Source organism: Hyperolius riggenbachi, chromosome 5 (genome assembly GCF_040937935.1).
Source record: "Hyperolius riggenbachi isolate aHypRig1 chromosome 5, aHypRig1.pri, whole genome shotgun sequence".
Classification (NCBI taxonomy): domain Eukaryota; kingdom Metazoa; phylum Chordata; class Amphibia; order Anura; family Hyperoliidae; genus Hyperolius; species Hyperolius riggenbachi.
The window spans coordinates 114,122,498-114,144,234 of record NC_090650.1 but is presented as its reverse complement, the minus strand read 5'-3'; the positions used below and the strand labels follow the sequence as shown (position 1 = coordinate 114,144,234).

General features: G+C 43.5%; 1 protein-coding gene across 15 annotated transcripts in view; it reads left to right on the top strand.

Annotated features, from left to right (window-relative positions):
• The window catches only part of THRB (thyroid hormone receptor beta), a 479,584-nt gene that overhangs the window by 412,927 nt on the left and 44,920 nt on the right, over positions 1-21,737 (top strand). For 9 of the 15 annotated variants that reach the window (XM_068236158.1, XM_068236155.1, XM_068236157.1 and 6 more), the window contains one exon: positions 3,446-3,582. The exons of 5 other annotated variants lie outside the window; for them this stretch is intronic. In XM_068236158.1, the coding sequence (XP_068092259.1) occupies positions 3,474-3,582 (109 nt within the window). In that variant the 5' untranslated portion in view covers positions 3,446-3,473. Of the gene's footprint in view, positions 1-3,445; positions 3,583-15,695; positions 16,156-21,737 lie in introns of those variants that run through there. One more of the 15 variants, XM_068236150.1, reaches the window with a different exon arrangement.

Genomic DNA, 21,737 nt, shown 5'->3' with positions numbered 1-21,737 from the left:
AAAGAGAAGCAAGTGCTCACTCTCATCCAGCACACAGCCATTTACATTTGTCCATAGACAGCCTGTCAGCCAATCAAGTGTAGTTATATACACGCACACATTTGTATATTATTACACTTGATTGGCTGACATGCTGTCAGTGGCTCAATATAAAATGGCATGGTGCTGGCTGGGAGTGAGCATTTGCTTCTCTTGTGTTTTACTTACATTCAGCATTTAGAGGCAGTGTGAATCCCTTGGTGGGGGGAGCTTCGGGGCTGACCTGCGCTCCTCCTCTTGGTGTTGCAGGTGGGTTTGGGGCCCCCTTCTGTCATGTGCACCAGTGTTCGTGTTTTGAACTTAAAGGGACGCCAAGCAAAAATATTAGTTATTACATTTTCCGTTCTGGTAGCAAAGTCATTTCTCTTTGCACTCAGTTCACCTCCTCTACCAGAAGACTGAGCAAAGTCCAAAGTAGTTTAGCACATCTCAGTTTGTTTCACAGCTGAAATAGTTTAATTCTTCAGAGCATTTGTCAACACAGAGTTAATGACAATTATTTTGGGGCCACACCGGGTCCCCTTTATTAGAATAAGTGCACTCACAATGGCTCTGAAACAATTGTCATTAACTCTGTGTTGACAAATGCTCTGAAGATTTAAACTACTTCCGCTTTGAAGCAAACTGTAGTGTGCTAAACTACTTTGGACTTTGCTATATCTGATTGGTGTTGCTTGGCACCCAGGTTATGTACCCACCTTATCGGTAAGGTGTGCCACTCCAAACCATCCACTGTACCTGAAGACTGAGGTAAGGTTTGCAATGAGAAGTCTGCCCTGTAAACCAATGGGCAGGAAGTGGATGTACTTTGGTGGGTTTAAGGTGGGTGTAGCCAACATAATGATGTTCACTAGACTTGGCAAGCACTTTCTTAGCCCCACACTGGTCATAGATTTTCCAGCATTCAGCTCCACTGTCTGATCTCCATCAAGCTGAAAGGAGTGTCTAGGACAATGTTATTTAAGTGACAACCCACACATAACCAGATATCTGCCACAACATGGTATTTTTAGGACATGACCCCTCTTATCAGTTCTGTGACGCAACTTTACCTTAAATACGTCTCTTCTACCAAGGTCTTTGTGAGCTTTAGCTGTGCAGCTGCAGGAAGACAGTGTGGTGCAGTCCATCTCCACATGGGGGAGGGGGTGTTTCTCAAGGTTGTCTTTATTTTCACAAGTAGGGAGGCTGACTAACAAAATATACTGGGAATCGCCCATGAGCAGATGGACTAGTCCAAAACCAGTCAGATTTCTACCATCTATTGTGAAAGTGACACAGGAAAAAAATAATCTATAATGCATTTTAATTGTATGCCTTATAAGGAAGTGTTCTTATGTATTTTAAACTTACATTTTTATTTTTCATGATGTTGTTCCTGTATTGAAGGGTGTTTGGTGGGGAATATATATGTGTAAATCACATTGAGCCAATGCAACCCACTTCTTTATGACTTTGACTTAATGGAATTTGCCTGCTTTGGTCTGTTCAAAAGAATTATTTTTTTCTGCATGACTGGTAAAAGTCTTCTTAGGTTAACAAAAAACTCTGGACTCTCTCCAGGTGTGGCTAAAGAGTACCCAGATAGCTTATGTTGACCCAGAACCACTGGGAAAGTATAAAGGTCTAAAATACACTGGAAAAATGTGCTAATAAATATATTACCTTTAAAAGAGGGAAGCCTCAGCATCCTATTTAGGCTTCCTTCAGTCAGCAGAAGCTCCCCAATGCTGAACGCGGCACCCCCTTGCTGAACACGGGCCCTTTCCACATCGGGGCTGCACAGCTCTTCTCCTTGCAGTCACGGGCGCGCCAGAGCTGGGCGAGCATGGCCGCGCATACGCAGTAGGACAGAAGCTCGTAGCTCTGTGCCACTGCGCACGCGCAGGCGGGCTCAAGTGTTTACAGTGCGGCAAAGAATGCGGAAGAGGCGCCACGTGGCCTTGAAAAGAATTGGCAACATTGCTATGTTGCCATTCTCCGGGGGGGGGGGGGAGGGTCGGCTTTCAGGGACGAGGGAGAGCAGAGCAGAGAGGGAAGCCTCAAAAGGATCCTGAGACTTCCCTCTCTTTAGGTAAGTATCTACTTTTGTACCCAAGGTAGAGTGTACCTGAAGTGGGAAAAAAATGTAAAAATAGATACGTACTTACCACAGAGGGAAGCCTCTGGATAATCTAGAGGCTTCACCGATCATTCTGTGGCCCACTATTTCAGCCATTGCAGTGCAAGGTCCCTCTAAGCATATCTGATAAGGGCTTGTTGAATATCCTTTTGAGTACAGTCTGTGCAGGAGCAACTTCATCCTACTGTGCAGACTAATGCCGGGCATACACGGCACGTTGTTTTTTTATCAATCGAGCCGCTGATGGCTCGATTGATAATTTCCGAAAGGCACGATCACCGCGCCGATCGATTCCCTGCTCGATCCCCACGGGCAGACAATAGCGGGGAATTGAGCGGAAGATAAGGAAGCGCCCACGGGGACGAGCAAGAATCGATTCGGGTGGCCGCGGGGACGCGGCGTAGTCGATCGAGCTGCCGGATCGCTCCGTGTATGCCCAGCATTAGACTGTACTTGTGCATATGCAATGTACCCTTGCTTGTACATTGATGGTAGTGCAAGCACAAAGAAGAAGATAGTCCTGGGCACTACGGGTGGGGTACTTGACAGCCAATTCCCCTTTCCTAGTATCTAAATTACCAACTTTTTCATCTCATAGGTTTGCTTTAAGTGCAAATAGGCTTTTATCCTCACTCTGAAATCAGTACCTTTTGCTGTCCTTTATAAAGTACTTTCTTACCAGTAAAAGCCCCAGTAACTTCCCTCTTCCTACATGAGTAATCCGCTGCAACTCTTGAGTAACCGCATGTAGTAATCAGCAAAACGACACACTCAGGGGGCATTTTACTGTTAGCAACCTTGTGGAAAGGTTTCTCTAGAGATAAAACAAACTTCTAATAAGATGAACGTTTGTAAGATTACTGTAAAGTGGAACTGAAACCAAAACCCCTTTTGAGTTCTGGTCAGAAACTCTTATCAGATTCCGCCACTGAAAATATTTTACCTTACTTCCTGTTTCTTTCAAGATACCATCAATCACTTTTGCAGGAAGTGATGGGAGCATTCTTCTATTGGGACAAAGACGGCAGTCATACTTGACAGAAATTCTTAAATTTGCACCATTTTACAAAACATGTTTTTATTTCTGTATATGTAAGCATTTATATACCCTCTTTTCCTTTCATGATAATCCCAATAAATTATACAGGAAGTGAAGAGAAATCTCCTCATTGTGAGCACAACCAGCTGTTAATCTATCCATTCTCAATGCTTTCCAAAAATGCAATTAAAGTACCCTTAGTTCAGATCTGATATATGTTTATTGCAGTTTTGTTTTTCTTGCAGAAAATGGAGTTTCACTCCAGCGAGCCTGATGGCAGATGCCACTGCGAGGAAAACAGGCAGATTAGTTGAACGTCCACTGAAAATTTTAGGACAAGAAATGGCAGGACCTTTACTTCAGAAAAGAGAAGCTGAGATTGGTTAGTTATTTTCAAAAATGACATAATGGAGAAATTGCTAATTTACACACTTAATAATTAATTGGTTGCTAGATCTTGTGTAGGTCTACCTTGTGCAGCTAAAACAGGTCTGACTTTTAAACTCAATATTTCTACAAATCCCCTGAAGGTGACCTATGGTTACTGGTGCCAAGGTGGTAACAGCAGAATGTGTAAGAAGCAAACAGGTGCTTCCTTGGATCAGGATTGTTTTTCCTTCCCACAAAGCAATGATTGGGGGAAAACCAGGGAATTTGGAAGAAGATACGGGGACCCAAAGCCGGAGTTGGTATTCATGCTCCGCTGCTCTGCTATTCAGCTGGTGGGTGAGAGGTGGGTACCCTTAGGCCTTGTTCACATCACAAATAAAAGCAAAAGCATTTAGAAAATCGCTCGCCAAATCGCCAGCGTTTGCGATAGCGCTGGCGCTTTTCGAAACGCTTTTGCTCAGCAATTAATTTTTTCACTACCTGACGTCAGTCAGTAAGTGAACTCCTTGACCTGGAAATGAATAAATACAGTGTATTTATTTATTAAAGAGCTTGGAAAATCACAATTCAAAGCGATTTTTCAAGTGCTTTGCGATTTCCCTGTACTTTCTTTTAAATACAAACGCTCAGAAAATGGTGCAGGAGCCGCGTTTGCGATTCAATAGAAGGCAGATCGCTTATGTGAGAACACTCACTTAAGCGACCATTGCACTAGCGCTTTTAAGGCGATTTTTAAAATCGCCAGCGCTTAAAAAAGAGCAGTGAGAGGGATGGTCTTAGGGCCTGTACACACTGCTGCATTTGTGCTGCGCTTTTAAAATCGCATGCATTTTTAATTGCAAGGTCTTTTGAAAAATCATGAAAATCGTGAAGACCTGTACACACTGGTGCAACGCGTTTTTCTCTTTTCATGAATGCTTTGCGATTTAAAACGCAGTGCAAGCGCAGTAGTGTGTACAGGCCCTAAGTGTGAACAAGCCCTTAGTCCCCAGGCATGCTGAACTTTCCTGCTGCATGCATCTGAATCCCTATAGCCATTGGAGGGCTAAGATATTCACCGGCGTTTTCGCAGCAGCACAGGTGCCGTGTACGATTCAGAGATGCATCCCAGTGTAAACGGGCCCTAAAACACACTCGCAGTACACACGAAAAGTACACACATACACGCACACACACCACAAAGTACCCACACACAAAGTACACACACACACAGTACACACTCACAGTGTACAGTATACACATAAAGTGCACACACACTACTCACTCACTCCCCCACCACATATTCAGGCAAGTACCCTCCTGGCGGTCTATTAAAAACCGCCAGGGGGCAGCGCAGCAGTTTTTTTTGTTTTTGTTTTAATCATGTAGCGAGCCTAGGGCTCGCTACATGATAGCCGCTGTGCAGCGGCATCTACCCACCCGCTACGCGATCTGCAATCAGGAAATCCCGTTCAAAGAACGGGATTTCCTGGAGGGCTTTTCCTGCGACGGTCGTGATGACGTCATCGGGAGTCCCGATCCACCCCTCAGCGCTACCTGGCGCTGATAGGCCAGGCTGCGCAAGGGGTCTGGGGGGGGTGCGGCGGGTAGCGGCGGAGCGGCGGCGATTGGTGTGGACACGCAGCTAGCAAAGTGCTAGCTGCGTATAGCAAAAAAAAAAAAATATGCAGATCGGCCCAGCAGGGCCTGAGAAATCCTCCTGCGTGGCTTACCCCGAACTACGTTCGGGGTTACCAACAGGAGGGTTAAAAGAAAAAAAAACAACTTCACCACAGCCTTGGCATGTCTGACCTCCACGCTGTGACAGTATCTTGCTCTCTCTTGGCTCCAGCCTTGCAGGCAGTGGCTCTCATCCACCCTGCGATGCACAGACGTCCCTTGCCCTTCTCCTTTCCCTTCTGTTGCAGGTGTTCCATGTCTCCCCTGCCAACTTTACATTACTGTTTGTGCTTAATGTTGCGGGGCCCCAATCTATGCAGGAGTGCTCTGCTCTGCTCCTCTCCCTCCCTGGCTGGCTCTCTCAGATGTAGAATACAGGCAGCGGAGCTTACTTTCATCCTGTCCCACTGGCGGCCGCTTTGATCTGCACATTACCGACGGCATCCTCCTGCATTGTAAGGGTCCCCTCTTGATGACATCATCAAGCAAGGGCCCTTAAGGACACTGCCTGCAAAGTGCACACCGCAGCTGCCGACCAGCGGGACTCGGAGTAAGTAAGTGCTGCAGCCTGAATACTACATCTGCGGGAGGGAGCAGAGAAGACAGGAGCTCTTCTGCACAGGTACAACAGCGATGGGAGGAGTGATGCTCCCACTGGCGGCAGATGTAATCGTTGCCAGGGGGACATTCATAGAGGGGGACCGCCTCTCGTCGGTAAGGCGCCTGTAGGCTCATGCCTACTGTACCTTATAGAAAAACCAGCCCTGGACATATAGGTTGTTGGTGGGACATAAAGGTTTGACCACTGGTCTGACATCTTCCTCTGACAATTAAATAAACATTAAACTAATCTGGTCACACTTTGGGCTTGATTCACTAAACCGTTATAACTATTATCATGGCCGCGTTAGCGTGTAGCGCGCATTATAACACATGTAAAGTTTTTCGCCAGCAACCATAAATGTTTGCACAACAACGGGCGAAAATTCGCATTTGCGCGCAAAAAACCTTACGCGTGTTATAAGGCACGCAAAACGCTACCGCGACCGTGATAATAGTTATCACATTGTAGTGAATCAAGCCCTTTGTAGTTAGTTACAGTACACTAACTGAAACTGTGCACATTTCTTTAGTTTTCCTGCCCTTTTCAAAACCCACCATTGTTCACTTTTATAGCTACAAAGAGATTAAGCAGTTAGCTGCTTTAACCTCCTTAGCGGTAACCGCGGGTGAGGCTCGGCGTTGGAAATCCGCAGTTCAGAGCGGTGATCCCGAGCCAGACTTGTGGTGACCACCACGAGGTTAATGCAGAGCAATGGCGTTTCAATTCACCTTCCCGGGATCCAGACGCCAGCAGCCAAACTTATTCCTGCCATTCCCTCTGAGGCTCTCCCTGGTGATATTGCCGCCTGTTGTCATTATAACAACCGGTGATCTCACTATAGGGTTACAGCGCCACCTGGAGGCAGTGTTGCCAACCGTCCGTCAAAGTACGAGCAGTCCGTACATATGATGTCAAATGTACCCTGTCCGTACCTGCCCGTACTTAGGAGCATGTGTCCGTCTAAAAATGTCAACACTGCCGCAATCTTGTGTGCGCACCACGGCTACAGGCAACTTGGTCCTCAGTGGCAGCTCTGTAAGAAGCCCCTGGCTTCTATTTCCTCCTTCCCCCGCCCGCCCTACTATCAGTAATGCTGATTCGTATGCTGGTGCCTCTCTCCAGCCAATGAAAGTCAGGCAGCCAGCAAGCCCGCCCCTTCCAACCCCGTCCAGGAAACAGCAGCAGCTGTAGCTGTAGGGAAGAGAGGAAAATAGCATCGTGCACTGTTCAGCCTTCAGCCCCCGCTGCCCCTCCCCCTCTGTGTTATTAGCGTCTCTCCTCAGATAACAGCAGCCAGACACAGAGTAAGGTATGAATTTTGATGATGTGTGTTATGTGCTCTGGTCTGCCTGGGAATATTTGCACCATCCACAGTGAGAATCAGGATGCAGCCCTGTAACCTCAGTGTGTGTGACATAATGCAGAACCCTGGCAGCCAGGCAGGGCTGCATGTCACGCACACACACTGATTGTCCTCAAAGGAGCTCACACTCTAATCCTACTATAGTCATATGCTATTGTTCTCCCATATTATGTGTTTGTATAGCCCCAGGGGCGTCGCTAGCCCTATTTTGGGGGTGCACGTGCCCCCAATCTGTCCTGGGGTGCCACGGATCTCCTCCCCAGGGGTGCCTGGCACTGCCCGCTGTCCCCTCCTAGTCGCCGCTGTCCCCTCCTGGGAGGTTCTAAAAAATTGAATACATTTTTCAGGATTAGGATGGATGAAATTGTTTATCTTCACAGTTTATTTTCAACTTGGATTTTCCATAATATTAATGTATGAGTTAAAACGTTTGTACAGTATTTAGTTTAAATTGCTGTTGCCACTTTGCAATAGATAAGTGACTTTTTGGTTGCAGTTTGGGCACTCGGCCTCCAAAAGGTTCGCCACCACTGTCCTAATATAATGTCCCACCATTGCTAGGTTCATGTAAATTTGTCTCCACCCGTTACCACACCTACATTCTGGTCCATGGCCCACCCATTTTTCGGTGCGGCGCAATAAGCGCGCCGCACAACGTGATCCTCATATTTTTGGCACACTAGCTGCAGTGTGCTGAATTCTGCTGCCTACAGTATGTACAGTATACGCTGTTCTCTAGTGCCTGCACTGTGTGCTGATCTACCTCCAGTGTGTACAGTGTAAGGTGTTACTCTGTGCCTTTACTGATTGTAAACCATCTGTATTGTATGCTGATCCCTGCTACTTTCAGTATGTACAGTATTAGCTGTAAAGCCTGGTACACACATACAATTTTGATTAGCCAATTTTAGCTCTGTTCATAAAATTCATTGTCTGTTGGCCCACTTACTGCACGGGGGTGGTAAAATTGGTGGTCAGTGATTGACCAATCAAAATTGTATGTGCGTATACATCTTTGATCTATGCCTATACTGATTGTAAATTATCTAAATAAAGGACAGGGGGCTCCATCGCTGCTAAGTTCATGTACATTTGGCAGCACCCATGGCCACGCCCACTCACCTCATGGCCACGCCCATTATTTGCCGCGGCACGCGCCGCATATACCTCCCCACCTGGTGCCCACAGGTGCCCCCGATCTCCGAGGACTCTAGAAACGCCCCTGTATAGCCCTAACATCTTCTGCAGCACTTTACAGAGTACATAGTCATGTCACTGACTGTCAGAAAAGCTCACAAACTAATCTTACCATAGTCATAGTCTAATGACCTACCATATTATTATTATTATGTATTTATATTCCACTGACATCTCCTGCAGCACTTTACAGAATACATAGTCATGTGTCTGCCTGACTGTCCTCAGAGGAGCTCACAATCTAATCCTATCATAATCATAGTCTAATGTCCTACCATATTAGTTATTATTATGTATTTTTATAGCACTGGCATCTTCTGCAACACTTTACAGAGTACATAGTCATGTCACTGACTGCCCTCAGAGGAGCTCGCAATCTAATCCTACCATAGTCATAGTCTAATGTCCTACCATATTATTATTATATATTTATATAGCACTGACATCTTCTGCAGCACTTTACAGAGTACATAGTCCTGTCACTGACTGTCCTAAGAGGATCTCACACTCTAATCCTACCATAGTCATAGACCTATCATATTATTATTATGTATTTATATAGCACTGACATCATGTTTCTTTTATGGGGAAACAAGTGTTCTCAGTTCAGGAGGGCTGTTTCACATGAGCCTTGTGCAGTAATCACCTGCTTCAGCTATGTTTCTTTCCACCCGAAATTCACAAGAAGTTGCCTAAAAATCCTGCTACTGACTCCGCTCCTGACTCCGCCCCCTGTTCGCCCAAAACTTGGGGTGTCCAGATTTTTTTACTATTTTGTCCAGGAAAAATGAGAAATTGGGTTGGCAACCCTGCCCGGAGGAGGGACGGAGAACTGCAGCGCTGGATCCCAGGGAGGTGAGTAAGTGCAGAAGCTGCTGCAGGCTTTCTGGCAGCATGATTGTTTTACGTTTTTAGGGTCTGGACGGATGCAAAAAAATTGCACCACTTTTAGGCCCTAAAATTTGGAAATAATCATACCACCAGGGAGGTTAAGGTGTCCATACATCTAGCAATGATGGGTAGATTCTACCAAGGGACAGATTTGTCAGCTGTTCATACATCGTAGCCCGATTGATTTCAGCATGATATCTCTTGGGAATCAGCCTTGTGGCACCGCCTCCATGGACTCGCCGCCTATACAGCAGTGGAGTCTGAGTGCAAATGGAGGAAGCCAAAATTAGTCACACCCTCAATGGGGCATGCTCTTGGTAGCACCGATTTTGAATCAAGTCTAACAATAATTATCAAGGTGGATAATCGATCGGCCGCCAAAACGAGTGATGTATGGGCACCATTACCCCACACTTTATCAGCTTGCTAATTTTATGGACAATATTTTTTTCCTGTGTTACCTTATCATGTCTGTTACAGGAAGGCAAATAAGAATACTTTACAAACAATTAGGCAAGTGTGAAAAAAAAATTCTTTCTGTTGCCATCTTTGAAAGACTTAGTTTAAGCATGTATTATTAATGCGTATTTTGTAGAATCCTATTTACTAACTGCATGGGACCTGTGGTTGGTGGCTTAATGTGGGTGGTTCAGTTATGTGTGGTGCCTTAGTGTGGGTGGCGCAGTTATGGGCGGAGGCTAAGTGTTGGCGGGGGCTTAGTGCGGTGTGCAATTCTTTTGAGAGCTGTGGCTTTCCTGGTATATCATGGTTTGCAATCCACAAGGACATGGGCATTACGCATAAACCATTTTTGCATTTTTTTTTAATTGCCTAGCTGACTTGGTTTGCAGTTGTAACTTGCTACAGGTATGTTAGATGCACCTTGATTTGATGGAATAGCAGTATGTCTTCTCTCCAAATTCCTCCTCCTATCCACCATCACATACAGGAAGATGTCAGGGAGTAAGCTGGAGGATGCACCAGCCTACTTTTTCTTGTGAACACAAAGTTGATCATGCCCACCTCTTCCCGGAGATCCACAGGAAGCAGCAAACGGAGGAGCTGGGCATGGTAATGGTGGCACTGTGCAGAGGAAAACTCCCTGAGCTCATAATGCTATACTTTGTGCATAGGACTCTGGTTCATGTGACTGACATTTCCAAAGGTGATATTTCTGTTAAAGGGAAGGTTCAGGGAGGGGATTAAAAGAAAAAAATAAAAATAAATTTTCACTTACCTGGGGCTTCCTCCAGCCCGCGGCAGGCAGGAGGTGCCCTCGCCGCCGCTCCGCAGGCTCCCGGTGGTCTCCGGTGCCCGACCCGACCTGGCCAGGCCGGCTGCCAGGTCGGGCTCTTCTGCGCTCCATTTCCTGGCACTTCTGCATCCCACGCCGGCGCGCTGACGTCATCGGACGTCCGCCGGGCTGTACTGCGCAGGCGCAGTAGTTCTGCGCATGCGCAGTACAGCCCGGCGGACGTCCGATGACGTCAGCGCGCCGGCGTGGGACGCAGAAGTGCCAGGAAATGGAGCGCAGAAGAGCCCGACCTGGCAGCCGGCCTGGCCAGGTCGGGTCGGGCACCGGAGACCACCGGGAGCCTGCGGAGCGGCGGCGAGGGCACCTCCTGCCTGCCACGGGCTGGAGGAAGCCCCAGGTAAGTGGAAATTTATTTTTATTTTTTTAATCCCCTCCCTGAACCTTCCCTTTAAGGCTAAATAAAAAATAACTTGTAGGGTTAACTTGGGCTTAAAAATTATCTTAAAGAGAACTGCAATGAGCTAAAATCTGCTTTAACTTACCCAGGGGTTTGATCATAAAACTTTTTGTGAATTATCTCTCCTAATCTGTTCTTCAACTTATCTATATAAAACATATTTTAAGCATATAAAACTAAATTTTACTGAATGTAAATTGTTTGTTTTTCTTATTCTTTATAATGTATTTAGTCAGTGTTTGTCCACTTTCAAATACTTCCACCACTTAAGGACCGGGGCTGTTATTGCAGATCTGCGCTGCGTGGGCTCTCCAGCCCGCAGCGCAGATTGTGTGCATGGCAGGGCGATCAGACTTCCCCCCTTTTTTCCCCACTAGGGGGATGACCTGCTGGGGAGCCTGATCGCCGACTGCTCCGTGTGGCCAAGGGGGGGGGGGCTCTTCAAAGCCCCCCTCCGCAGCGTTTTCCGTGCTCCCTCCTTCTCCTTACCTCCCTCTCCCTCATTCAGCTGCGCACGACGGATGTCCGTCCTGCGCATTGTAGGATAGGCTTCAGCCTATCAAATGACGGCAATCCCCGGCCAATCAGAGGCCATGGATCGCCGATCTGCCTTACGCCGATCTGCCTTACAGCGCCGTATTGATGTAAACAGTGGGGATATCTTCCCCGCGTGTTTACATTAGGCGTGCGAGCCGCGATCGGCGGCTCGCACACTGTTCACGGAGACAGTCGAGTGGCCGTTTCCATGTAATAACCACTTAAACCCGCCGCCGCATACCGCCTATAGGCGGTCCTTAAGTAGTAACCTAATCCTTTTCCTGCTGGCAAGGTGCATCACTGTGTATGCTTGTTTGTTATGTGTTTTAAAGTGAGCAAAAACAACACCTTGTTACCCAGAATGCACTGGGAGAGGAAGGCTTCATAACACCATAGCCTAGGCCAGTGATGGCTAACCTTGGCACTCCAGCTGTGACAAAACTACAAATCCCATCATGCCTCTGCCTCCCCGAGTTATGCATAGAGCTGTCAGAGTCCGGGCCGGATTTCTGGCAAGGCCACATAGGCCATGGCCTAGGGCACCAAAAGTTTAGGGGCGGCTCAGTGAGGGGCAGGAAAGCTGTTCTATGCCGTCATCCCTATCTACAAGAACAGCTTTAACCTTTGAACTCTCTGTCCTGTACTTGTGCCGTCCCTGCAAGACCTGTAAGCTCTATCCTGCAGGTATACATCAGTCTAACTCTCATGGTGACACAATAGGTCCATCATTAATGAGATGGCAAACATAACATAAAATTTCAAAACATAACTTCTAATCTATACACGTATTACTAAAATAGCTATTGTCTGTGACACCAATGATGGAAAGTAAGGCGAATTCTCATTGGGGCACACAGAGATAACAACCATACAGATGGTATAGTTGGCTTTGGGCGGTAAAAAGTACAAATCCGGCCCTGGTCAGAGTATTGCAATGCCTCATGGGACTTGTAGTTCCACGACAGCTGAAGTGCCAAGGTTAGCCATCTCTGGCCTAGGCTAAACATCACAGGGAAGGGCAGAGTTATTGACCAATATAGGGCAATATATAGATATAGGAAATGCTTTTGATGCTGAAACCAGGATAATTAATGTTAAAGTGGACCCAAATTAAAAATACAAGATTTCAGAAATAAAATCTATTTTCTAAATTATAATAATAAATATATCAAAAAACTTTCAGGATAAAGAATGAGGGAAGTTGAGTCAAACGACCACAATGGTTTTGTATAAAATATCAAAAATCACCTTTGTATTAATAAAAAAAAAACATAGACAAACATCTAATTAAAAAGAGTCACCAAATGGCCACCCAGCTCTCCTATGGCGCCGTCAGCACACACCCCACACACACAACACCTGTCTAACCAATAGTACAAACTTCTGCATATGATAAGATAGCCTAAATGTTGATCAACCTGTAACATTGACGTCACAGAGATATTGGTACCACAAATGATAAAGATATTTATGCACAGTTTAGCAGTAAGTTGAAATATACAGGCAGGCAAGCCATGCAGGCAAAGTTCAGCGGGTTAGATTGCACTGTGTATGTAGCCAAAGATAAGCAGCACTGAATTAATAATAATAAATAGCAGCCTTTGTTCAGCTGCATGATGACAAATATAAAATATTTTACATTTATTAGAGGAACCCCTCCCTTCCTTTCATATTGCCGGGACAGAATCCGGCAGACTGGTGGAGTAGGAGGTGTCTGGCAAAGGAGGAATTGCTAATGGCTGCCACCTGTATAATCCTAGTTATGGAAAGAGAAGGGTGAAAAGCATGCACTGAAATGTTCATAGGCTTGAAAGAGTGTTTGTTTATCTTTGTATGTATCAGAGTGGTGCAACTAAATATTTTGAATAAAAAAAAATGTTTGGTTTGGGTCCGCTTTAAATTGTGTATCTTGAATAAAGTTTAACATTCTCCTATATGTCATCGCAGTGCCTCTTTAAGTAAAAAAAAAAACTATACTGAAAGTAAGGTGGGGAAATAATTATTGAAGTTAAATTAGGAATAACTTATTTTCAGGGATTTTTATGTTTGGAAAGTGCTGTAAAGTTATTTTATAGATAAATTAAAAAAAAGCTGGGAGAAATAATTCATGAGATAAATTTGTGTCATCCCTCACGTGTGAAAAAGCGATAGCATTTGTTTCCCTTTGAAATCTCTCTAATTAATAAGTATGATATATTGGCATTAAAGCAAGCTAAAGATGGTTGCCAATTATGCAGATAAAGGCTTGTTTGATACTCTAAATACATAGGGCCTTACAAATATAAATACAGTCAAAGTGTTTTTCTGGTTTGGGTTGAACGTGAAATAGTACACACCTCTGCCAGGTTTGAATTGCTCTCTGTGTTCTAGTCTAGGAGATTTACACTTGAAACAGTTAAAAAAAAGTGCCAGATGAGCTTTGGTAAAAATGTCGCCACCATAGGCAGCAATGTTAATTGGCTCAATTAGTGGCTATTACCAGTAATTTGGGTGCACGTCAACAAACAGCGGGCACTAGGACCACCCGCTATGCAAACTGCTGCTGCACATAGTGGGTATGCAGCGGATTGGTGGATAGGGTTGGCCAGCAGAGGGGAGTCTTTAGTGTTAGGCGCTGGTGGGAAGGTACTAAGTGTCAGGCGGGGGGGTAATGTTATGCTCCACCAGGTAAGTTTTAGGGTTAGGCAGCGTCAGGGGGGCCTTAGGGTTAGGCAGCGTTGGGGGTCCTTTGTGCTCGGCACCACCAGGGGGGGTTTTATGGTTATATGGTTAGGCAGCGCCGGGGGAGATTGGTGAATGTTAGGCATCAAGAGGGAGTGCTAGTGTTAGGGTAAGGTTAGGTCATAGTTAAATATTGGTACCAATATTTTAAAATTAGAATGAACTAGTAGAATATTAGTAATTTTATAGATACTCTACTAGCAGCTATCACCGACACCCTTTTTACTGTAAGCCCTTTTTACATGTACAATTTATGCTCCTCTCCAGTTCCAGGGACTGGGTCACATGAAGTTAAGTCATCAGATCTCTGCAATGGGAATACATAAAGCAATAAGAAAAATCTTCCGGTAGATGGAAAATCTCATGGGGGGGGGGGGGGGGGGAGGCACAGAGAGCAATAACAACCTGACTGATGTTCTAATTCTTCGCCAGTCCGAAATCAAATAGAAACATTTTGACTGAAGTTGCCTTCCTTTCAGATTCTTCAAGAATGGGGAACATTTGACAGCATAAATGCTTCAGCCCACCAAACCTGTATTTTTTAAAAATGTTTGCCTGGGTTGTTGGAGAATGTAGTGAGAGTCTCTAAAAAGTTACTTAAACTCTAAAAGTTACTTCAACTGAAAGTGTGCAATTGCAGTCACTTGCAGGCTGCTTCACATGCATGCTGCTTATCGTCTCTCTCAGGGAAGAGTTGCAAACTTTTCACACCCAATAGCAGATAGTTTATAATGCCTAAGCTTACAGTATTTATATACACAAAATATATGGTAAACGTACAAATAAGGTAAATCTGTTGATTCTGTAACCCTGGCATTACATTTATAGGATGTCTTTTCTTACAACGCTAACACACTCAAGATGGATTAAAAATAGCTGAGGCAGCATATGAATTCCAATCAATAACCCGTCATCAGCCAGCAGGTCCTTCTTTACTGTGCGGTTTAATTCTGTAACACCAAATCAATAGAACTGATCGAGGATTAGGATGCTACAATGTCTACCTTTTGAATTCTGGTATAGGTCATCTAGGTCCTCCTATTGAATTTGTAAAGGGATAGAGTTAAAAACTCCAGCCTATTGATTTTAGGATTTCGCATAGCCCCTTGTCTCACTCAGGCTTTACTCCTCGAGTTGTCATGTGTAGCATAAGCACTCATATGTCATGCTAAATATGACTGTGCAGAGTTCTGACACAAAGTTGAAGCAAGGCAGGATGGGTGTCTGGCGCTCCGTGTGTTGTCTCTCTAATACCCTCTGCTACCTGTCTGAGCAGCCATCTTCCTCAGGATTTAGCTGGGGCTCATAGATTAGGACCTTAAACTGTTATAAATCTCTTTTCCAACATGTTTGGCTGCTCCGTGGCATCCTAGATATAAATAGGACCTTAGCACAGAAGTTGCAGCTCCAAATCGCACTCACGGTGCTTAGCTTGGAGAGATATCAGCCACTGCTTGATATTCATCATTTTCTCTCCTCACTCTATGTCTATGCATGCATACGTGTTTGTGTGTGGTGCCTATGTAAAGTAGCAGCTGGTTCCGGATATCAAAATGAACTACTGCATTCAAGAAATGTACGATATGCCCCAGCCAGCTGTTAACACCTACTGCATGCAGCCCACTGATTATTGCACTTATATTGAAGATAGTCAGAACTACAGTTCTTGTGAGGCTCATGTCCTACACAGCAATAATATATATATGGATCAGGCCTGGGCGGTGAATCAGGCTTATACCTCTAGTTACCCTGGAAACATGTTTAAAAGCGAGTACTCAGAAATGGACATGGCCCTGAATTCATACAACCAACCTGAGTATTTCTCTGAGGAAAAAGCAACTTTTTCACAAGGGCAGTCTCCGATGTTTTCACAGAAAAAAGGTAGGGACAGGTCTGCTTCTTCTTATTTTTTCTGTCATCTATGATGGGGGCTTATTAACATGAGTGTCTCTGCATAGCTGCATCTGTCATCCGTGCTGCGTTTGAGTTGAAAGTTGTAGATTTTTATCACAGATCTATCATTGCAGAGCTCGTCTGTAATCAGCCGAAAGCTGCATTTCAGGTTGCTAAGAGATTAAAACGGTGTTATTTCTTGTTCTCACATCAATAGGAATTTTCTTTTTCACCTTTTATATGTGAACTGCGTCGCCGTTGTTTGTGTTTACAATCATGTTTGGGTGTCTCTGAGCCTCATTTTCTTGCTTTCACTATCGCTGTTCATCTGTTGAATGTAGCACCTGTCACATCTATTATTGACATCCTGTCAGACTTGGAATAGTTTAGTGTACATTTTTGAGTTCGTCTGTAACTGAAATTGTACAGTTCAGACTGTCTGTGGACATGGAAAATTACTATATATATTAACACTGTACAGGTGCCGATACATGAATAGAAACACAGCATTTTTTGTTTTACCTCGGCAGTTTTGTTCTTTTTTTAAGGAACAGAAATAAAGCATTAATTGACTGTTTTGTGACCAAAGTCTGTTCAGTATTAGTCTGCTCTAGCTCTACTGTTGTCCAATTTACATTAACCTCAGATAATAATAATAGTAACACCCATATCCACATATTAGTTATTTTATTTAAAGTGTTTTTTTCTTTCTATTATTTATATTTTATGACATTTCTGGTCACATCTTTGTTTGTTCCTTTTTCTGACAAGGGCATAAAATAGTTTAGACTCATATCACTGTAACTGCAAAGCATTCCTTATGCCGGGCATCCTATGGGCTGAATGTACTAATGTGCCTTTATTGTGACACTTTACCACACAGCCTTTTATGCTGAGACGACAGGTGCAAACGTATTATCACAGTGACTCATGGATTTCTGTAGTGATGCAATGGATATTTCTTTTCTGTCACTGCATACATGGCAGCTTTATTGACAGTATTTTATAATATATAACTTAGACATTATCTATACTAGGCAGCCGGATATTCAGACAGGTAGAAGAGATGGTATTACCACATTGTTCAGTTCTAAAGTGATATTTATGAAGTAAAATCATATCAGAGCAGGAAGTGGATATCCTCATATTCTGCATTTTTTAATATTTCAATCATTGTGTCTCTCTCTAAAATAATAATATGTTGTGTTGTAGTATTATCATTGTATGTCTGGTAGTGAAGGTTGAATCTTATTTTCTGTGAGGAAAAAATAAGCTGATAAGTTAGGCAGACTAGGAGAACGTGGAGAATGACAAAAGTAAACATAATAATAACCCATCTATATAATAATACTAGGCATACATAGGCAAGGATTTTCATTATATATTATTTTAAAAATGTATATAAAAAATTGCAACTACAATTTTTTTTTTTTTTTACCAATATAGTCTATGCTACACCTTCCTACAGTTGCACTATATTTCTGTCTTGTACATCTGAATATTCTTTGACTATATTAAAAGTTTAAAGAGCATATTATTATACTGTCTGTGCTACTGGTTATGCCTTTCTTTACAACAGCATAATCACACAAATTGCATAGATGGCTGAACTATTAATATTTATTTTCTTTAAATGGATTTTTTTTTCGTGCCTGGCGATAGTGCAGGTTATGGTACATGTCAAGACCAGGATTTGGCTTGAAGACCTAGGCACAGCATGAGGCTAAATATGTGTTAAGTTTCAAATCAACTTTATTGAGTTTCTCATGGGTCAATTAATCCAGTGGTGAGGACAGAAGGTTACTCAAATGACTTGCTAGTTCTTATTGATCAACATTGATTTGGATTTAATGAAGACTCTATAGCAACTCATTAAAAGACAAGAGAGCAGGTGTCCCCTTTTCAACCTTTTAGATGTGGCCATGCTGGAAGCCATACAAAAAGAAATGTAACTACTCATGCTTCCTGAATTCATCCATTGGACCTTAATGAATATCTATTTAACCATCTATCTTTTCTGTGTAATTTGTTTAGCTTGGACCGTTATCTGGACTATACCAAATGTAAAAAGTATATATATATATATATATATATATATATATATATATATATATATATACATATATATATATTTGAAAAAGTTATATATATAATTTTTACTTCATTAGACATAAAAGTGAGTGTTTGGAAAGCATTGCTATACTATTATGGATACTATGGAGTATCACCACAATTGTATGTGTCTAGGGTTACTTGCGATGATTTCCCCCACAGTAGGGGGTAGTTGGCAATACAGTCAATAATAAAGGGGTATGTGCTGCAATAATGTCATAGTAAATCACAGCATATGTTTCCTTAAGTTAATGAGCCTGAACAGTCCAATGGTAGCACAACTGACAGGGCTTGTGGCCGTCATTTATTCAGAGCTTGATTTGCCCAATGTACATTTGTGAGAGATGGTCATACATTAATAATAATAATAATTCCTTTTTTTGTATAGCGCCTTTCTCCTGTCGGATTTAAAGGGCTTGCGAGGCAGCCACAAGAGCGCACTCAGTAGGCAGTAGCAGTGTTAGGGAGTCTTGCCCAATGAACTCCTTACTGAATAGGTGCTGGCTTACTGAGTAGGAAGAGCCAGGATTTGAACCCAGGACTCCTACATCAGAGGCAGAGCCCTTAACCATTACACTATCCAGCCACTATGTACCACTGTCCCAATCAATTACAGAAAAATCATGTCAATTTTATTTTATCCTCCTGAAATTTATTTTTCTGGTAATTTATTAATAATGTTTGATTCCAAAGGCTAAAAGCAGGTGTTTAGTATATCATGCACCAGCACAAAACTGTGCAGAGTGCTGGGATCAGTTTCTGTAACTGCTCTGATGGACATCTGAGGTTATTGCGGGTGATTCAATAGCTACTTCTCAGTCGGTATGCTGATTGGAAAGTACCCATGGCAGTTAAGCTAGCCATGCACAGATCGATTATGGCCTGATATGCCAATCCCATGACTCCCCATAATTCGGGAAACAGAGGCACATTTATACTCACAGCATAATAAAACAAATGGACAATAAGGACAGCAAGAGTTTGAGAGTTGTTTTATACAGACTGCCCATCCAAAAACAGACGGTTTGCAACCCTGGATCATAAATGAATTGAATAGTGATTGATTTCTTCGCCACACTGCAAACTCAATTTTAATAGATTTCAGCTGAAACGTATTGAGCATCTGTTGGATGGCGAGCGCTATACTGTTCAATGCAGTGCAACACTGTGCAGCCACCAATCCCCCACTACTCCTCCCCTACATGAGCACAAGGACGTTCTCCAACACATCTGATCACAATCACAATCAATAAACTGCCCACAATGTATTGAAACTGATTTTATTTGCTAAGTTGGGGGCAGTTGATGTTCAGCAGATTCAATCAAAGTGGCTGAATTGTCTGGAACAATCATTATGTGTATGCCTAGGTTCAGGTCAGGCCAGGATTGCATCATGGACAGGAAGTTAGACATTACAGTTTTTCTGCAGGAGAGAACATAATCGAAAGTAGAACCCCACATGACATTGGTGGAGGTAGGTGGGAGTGTGATATACTTACCCTTGTGTGGGGATTGTCAGTATCTTCATTGCAGAAGATCTGAGGTCATACACACGTGTATCACTCACCATCACTCTTTTAGCTGGATAGCTTTGCTTTGAAGAGTAAAGGTGCCCACTAATGATACAATCTAGATTGTACAATCTTACCACTTCACTGTAATATGAGGTACTATCTAAAGTATCCATTCAGAGTTTATTCACTCAGTTTATTTTTCTACTACATAGATCTGGTAAGATTATACAATCAAGATTGTATCATTAGTGGGCACCTTAAAGTGGTCTGAAAGTCAGCATTTCTACTTTGCTCTAAAAGATTCCTCACAGCTTAAAAGCTACTATCTTTTTTCTTCACAGAACATCACTGAAATGGTTAAACAAAGCACTTTGTCCTGCTAGTTAGCCGCCGCCGCCCCCCCCCCCCCCCCCCTCATTTAGAATGATAGCACAGCACCGACAATTTGCACCATGCGTTATATCCGCAGTGCGCCCCCCCCAAAAAAAAAAATAACCGCCCTCAGACTCAGTATAGGTGCCTCCAGTATAGGAAGTCATGTGTAGATGCCCTCAATAAAGGTAGCCAAGCATAGGTACCCCCAGTATAGGAAGTCAGTTCAAAGTCTCTATCCCCCCATAGGTAGCCAGGTGTAGGTGCCCTCAGTATAGGCAACCAGCTATAGGCACCCCGTTGAAAGCCGGCGCCCTGAGCGACCGCTCCGGTCGCATAGGTCAAAGGTCGTCTATGGTTCACAGTACCTTTTCATTGTAGAATAAGGCTAGCAGTGACTATTAGTGAACTGGACTGTTGGCAGTTTAGAAATGAATGCAGTACAGATATGCTACTTGGATCCGAGGTGAAAAACGTGATCTATGCTATGGGAAGGGGAGGAATGAGCGGCACCATGCTAAAACTACAACAGAAGTTGGCTGCACCTCCGATTTAGTGGTGTATAGTCCAGCAACACCGGGGACAGCTCAGTCTTGATTTTCACCTGAAGCAATCACAAACAGAGGTTTTGGGTGATGAAAATCTAAAGTGTGTATGGAACTTTACTTGCAATAATGTCCACGCCAGAAATAATAGCAATTGAAAAAGCTGCATTTTGAATGAAGTTTGGCATTAAAATCTCTGAATATCATAAAAGCAGTGAGCAGCCTACAGCCAAAGAGGACCAGTAGTAAAAGTGCAGCACAACCCATCTGATGTCATCCTTTCAAATGGTGTGTGTGAGAGAAAAGGGTGGGGCTAGCATATCTGAATATCAGAACTTCCCCATAGGCTTTCATTAGGCTGTGGTAGCAGTGCGTCCATTTGCCACACTGCACCGCGCCACTTTGAAACGGAAAGCTATCACTGGCAGCTGCCTGTCTCTGACTGAACTGTCTGCAAGAGAGCAGAGGAAATGTAACTTGTTATAAACATTTGTAATAGTGTATGAAACCTGACACCACAGCTTTTCATACTTTTTTTGTTTTCAGAGAAAAATATTCTGTAGTCTGATATGCAAAAAACACTGACTGGGCATTGACATCTTTTGGGAATGATTTGTTCCAGTAGAGCTAAATCCTACACACAATGAATTAAAGTTTTTGCCTCTGATATTTAACAGAAAAATCTAACAGAAGATTGTATGGTGTGTACTAGGCATTCCACCTGTCAAGATGTTTAACAGCCATCACCTCACTGCGCACAGCTTCTGGCCTGTGTGTTACTGAACTGAAATAATGGCTGCTAGAGTTCTCATCGGGTGGTGAAGAACAAGTAAATATGGGTATTCCTGTACTTGTGAGCAGCCTTCCTAAAAGATGACGAGCTGAGAGATATTGGAAAAGTTTAGGATTTTATTTGACGCCATGGATTGGAGTAGCAGGATGTCAAACATTTTGATACTATTATTCTTTTACATAAAGGTGAATCAGTTTGGAAGTTAGATTGCAGAAGCATTACATGATCCCATGC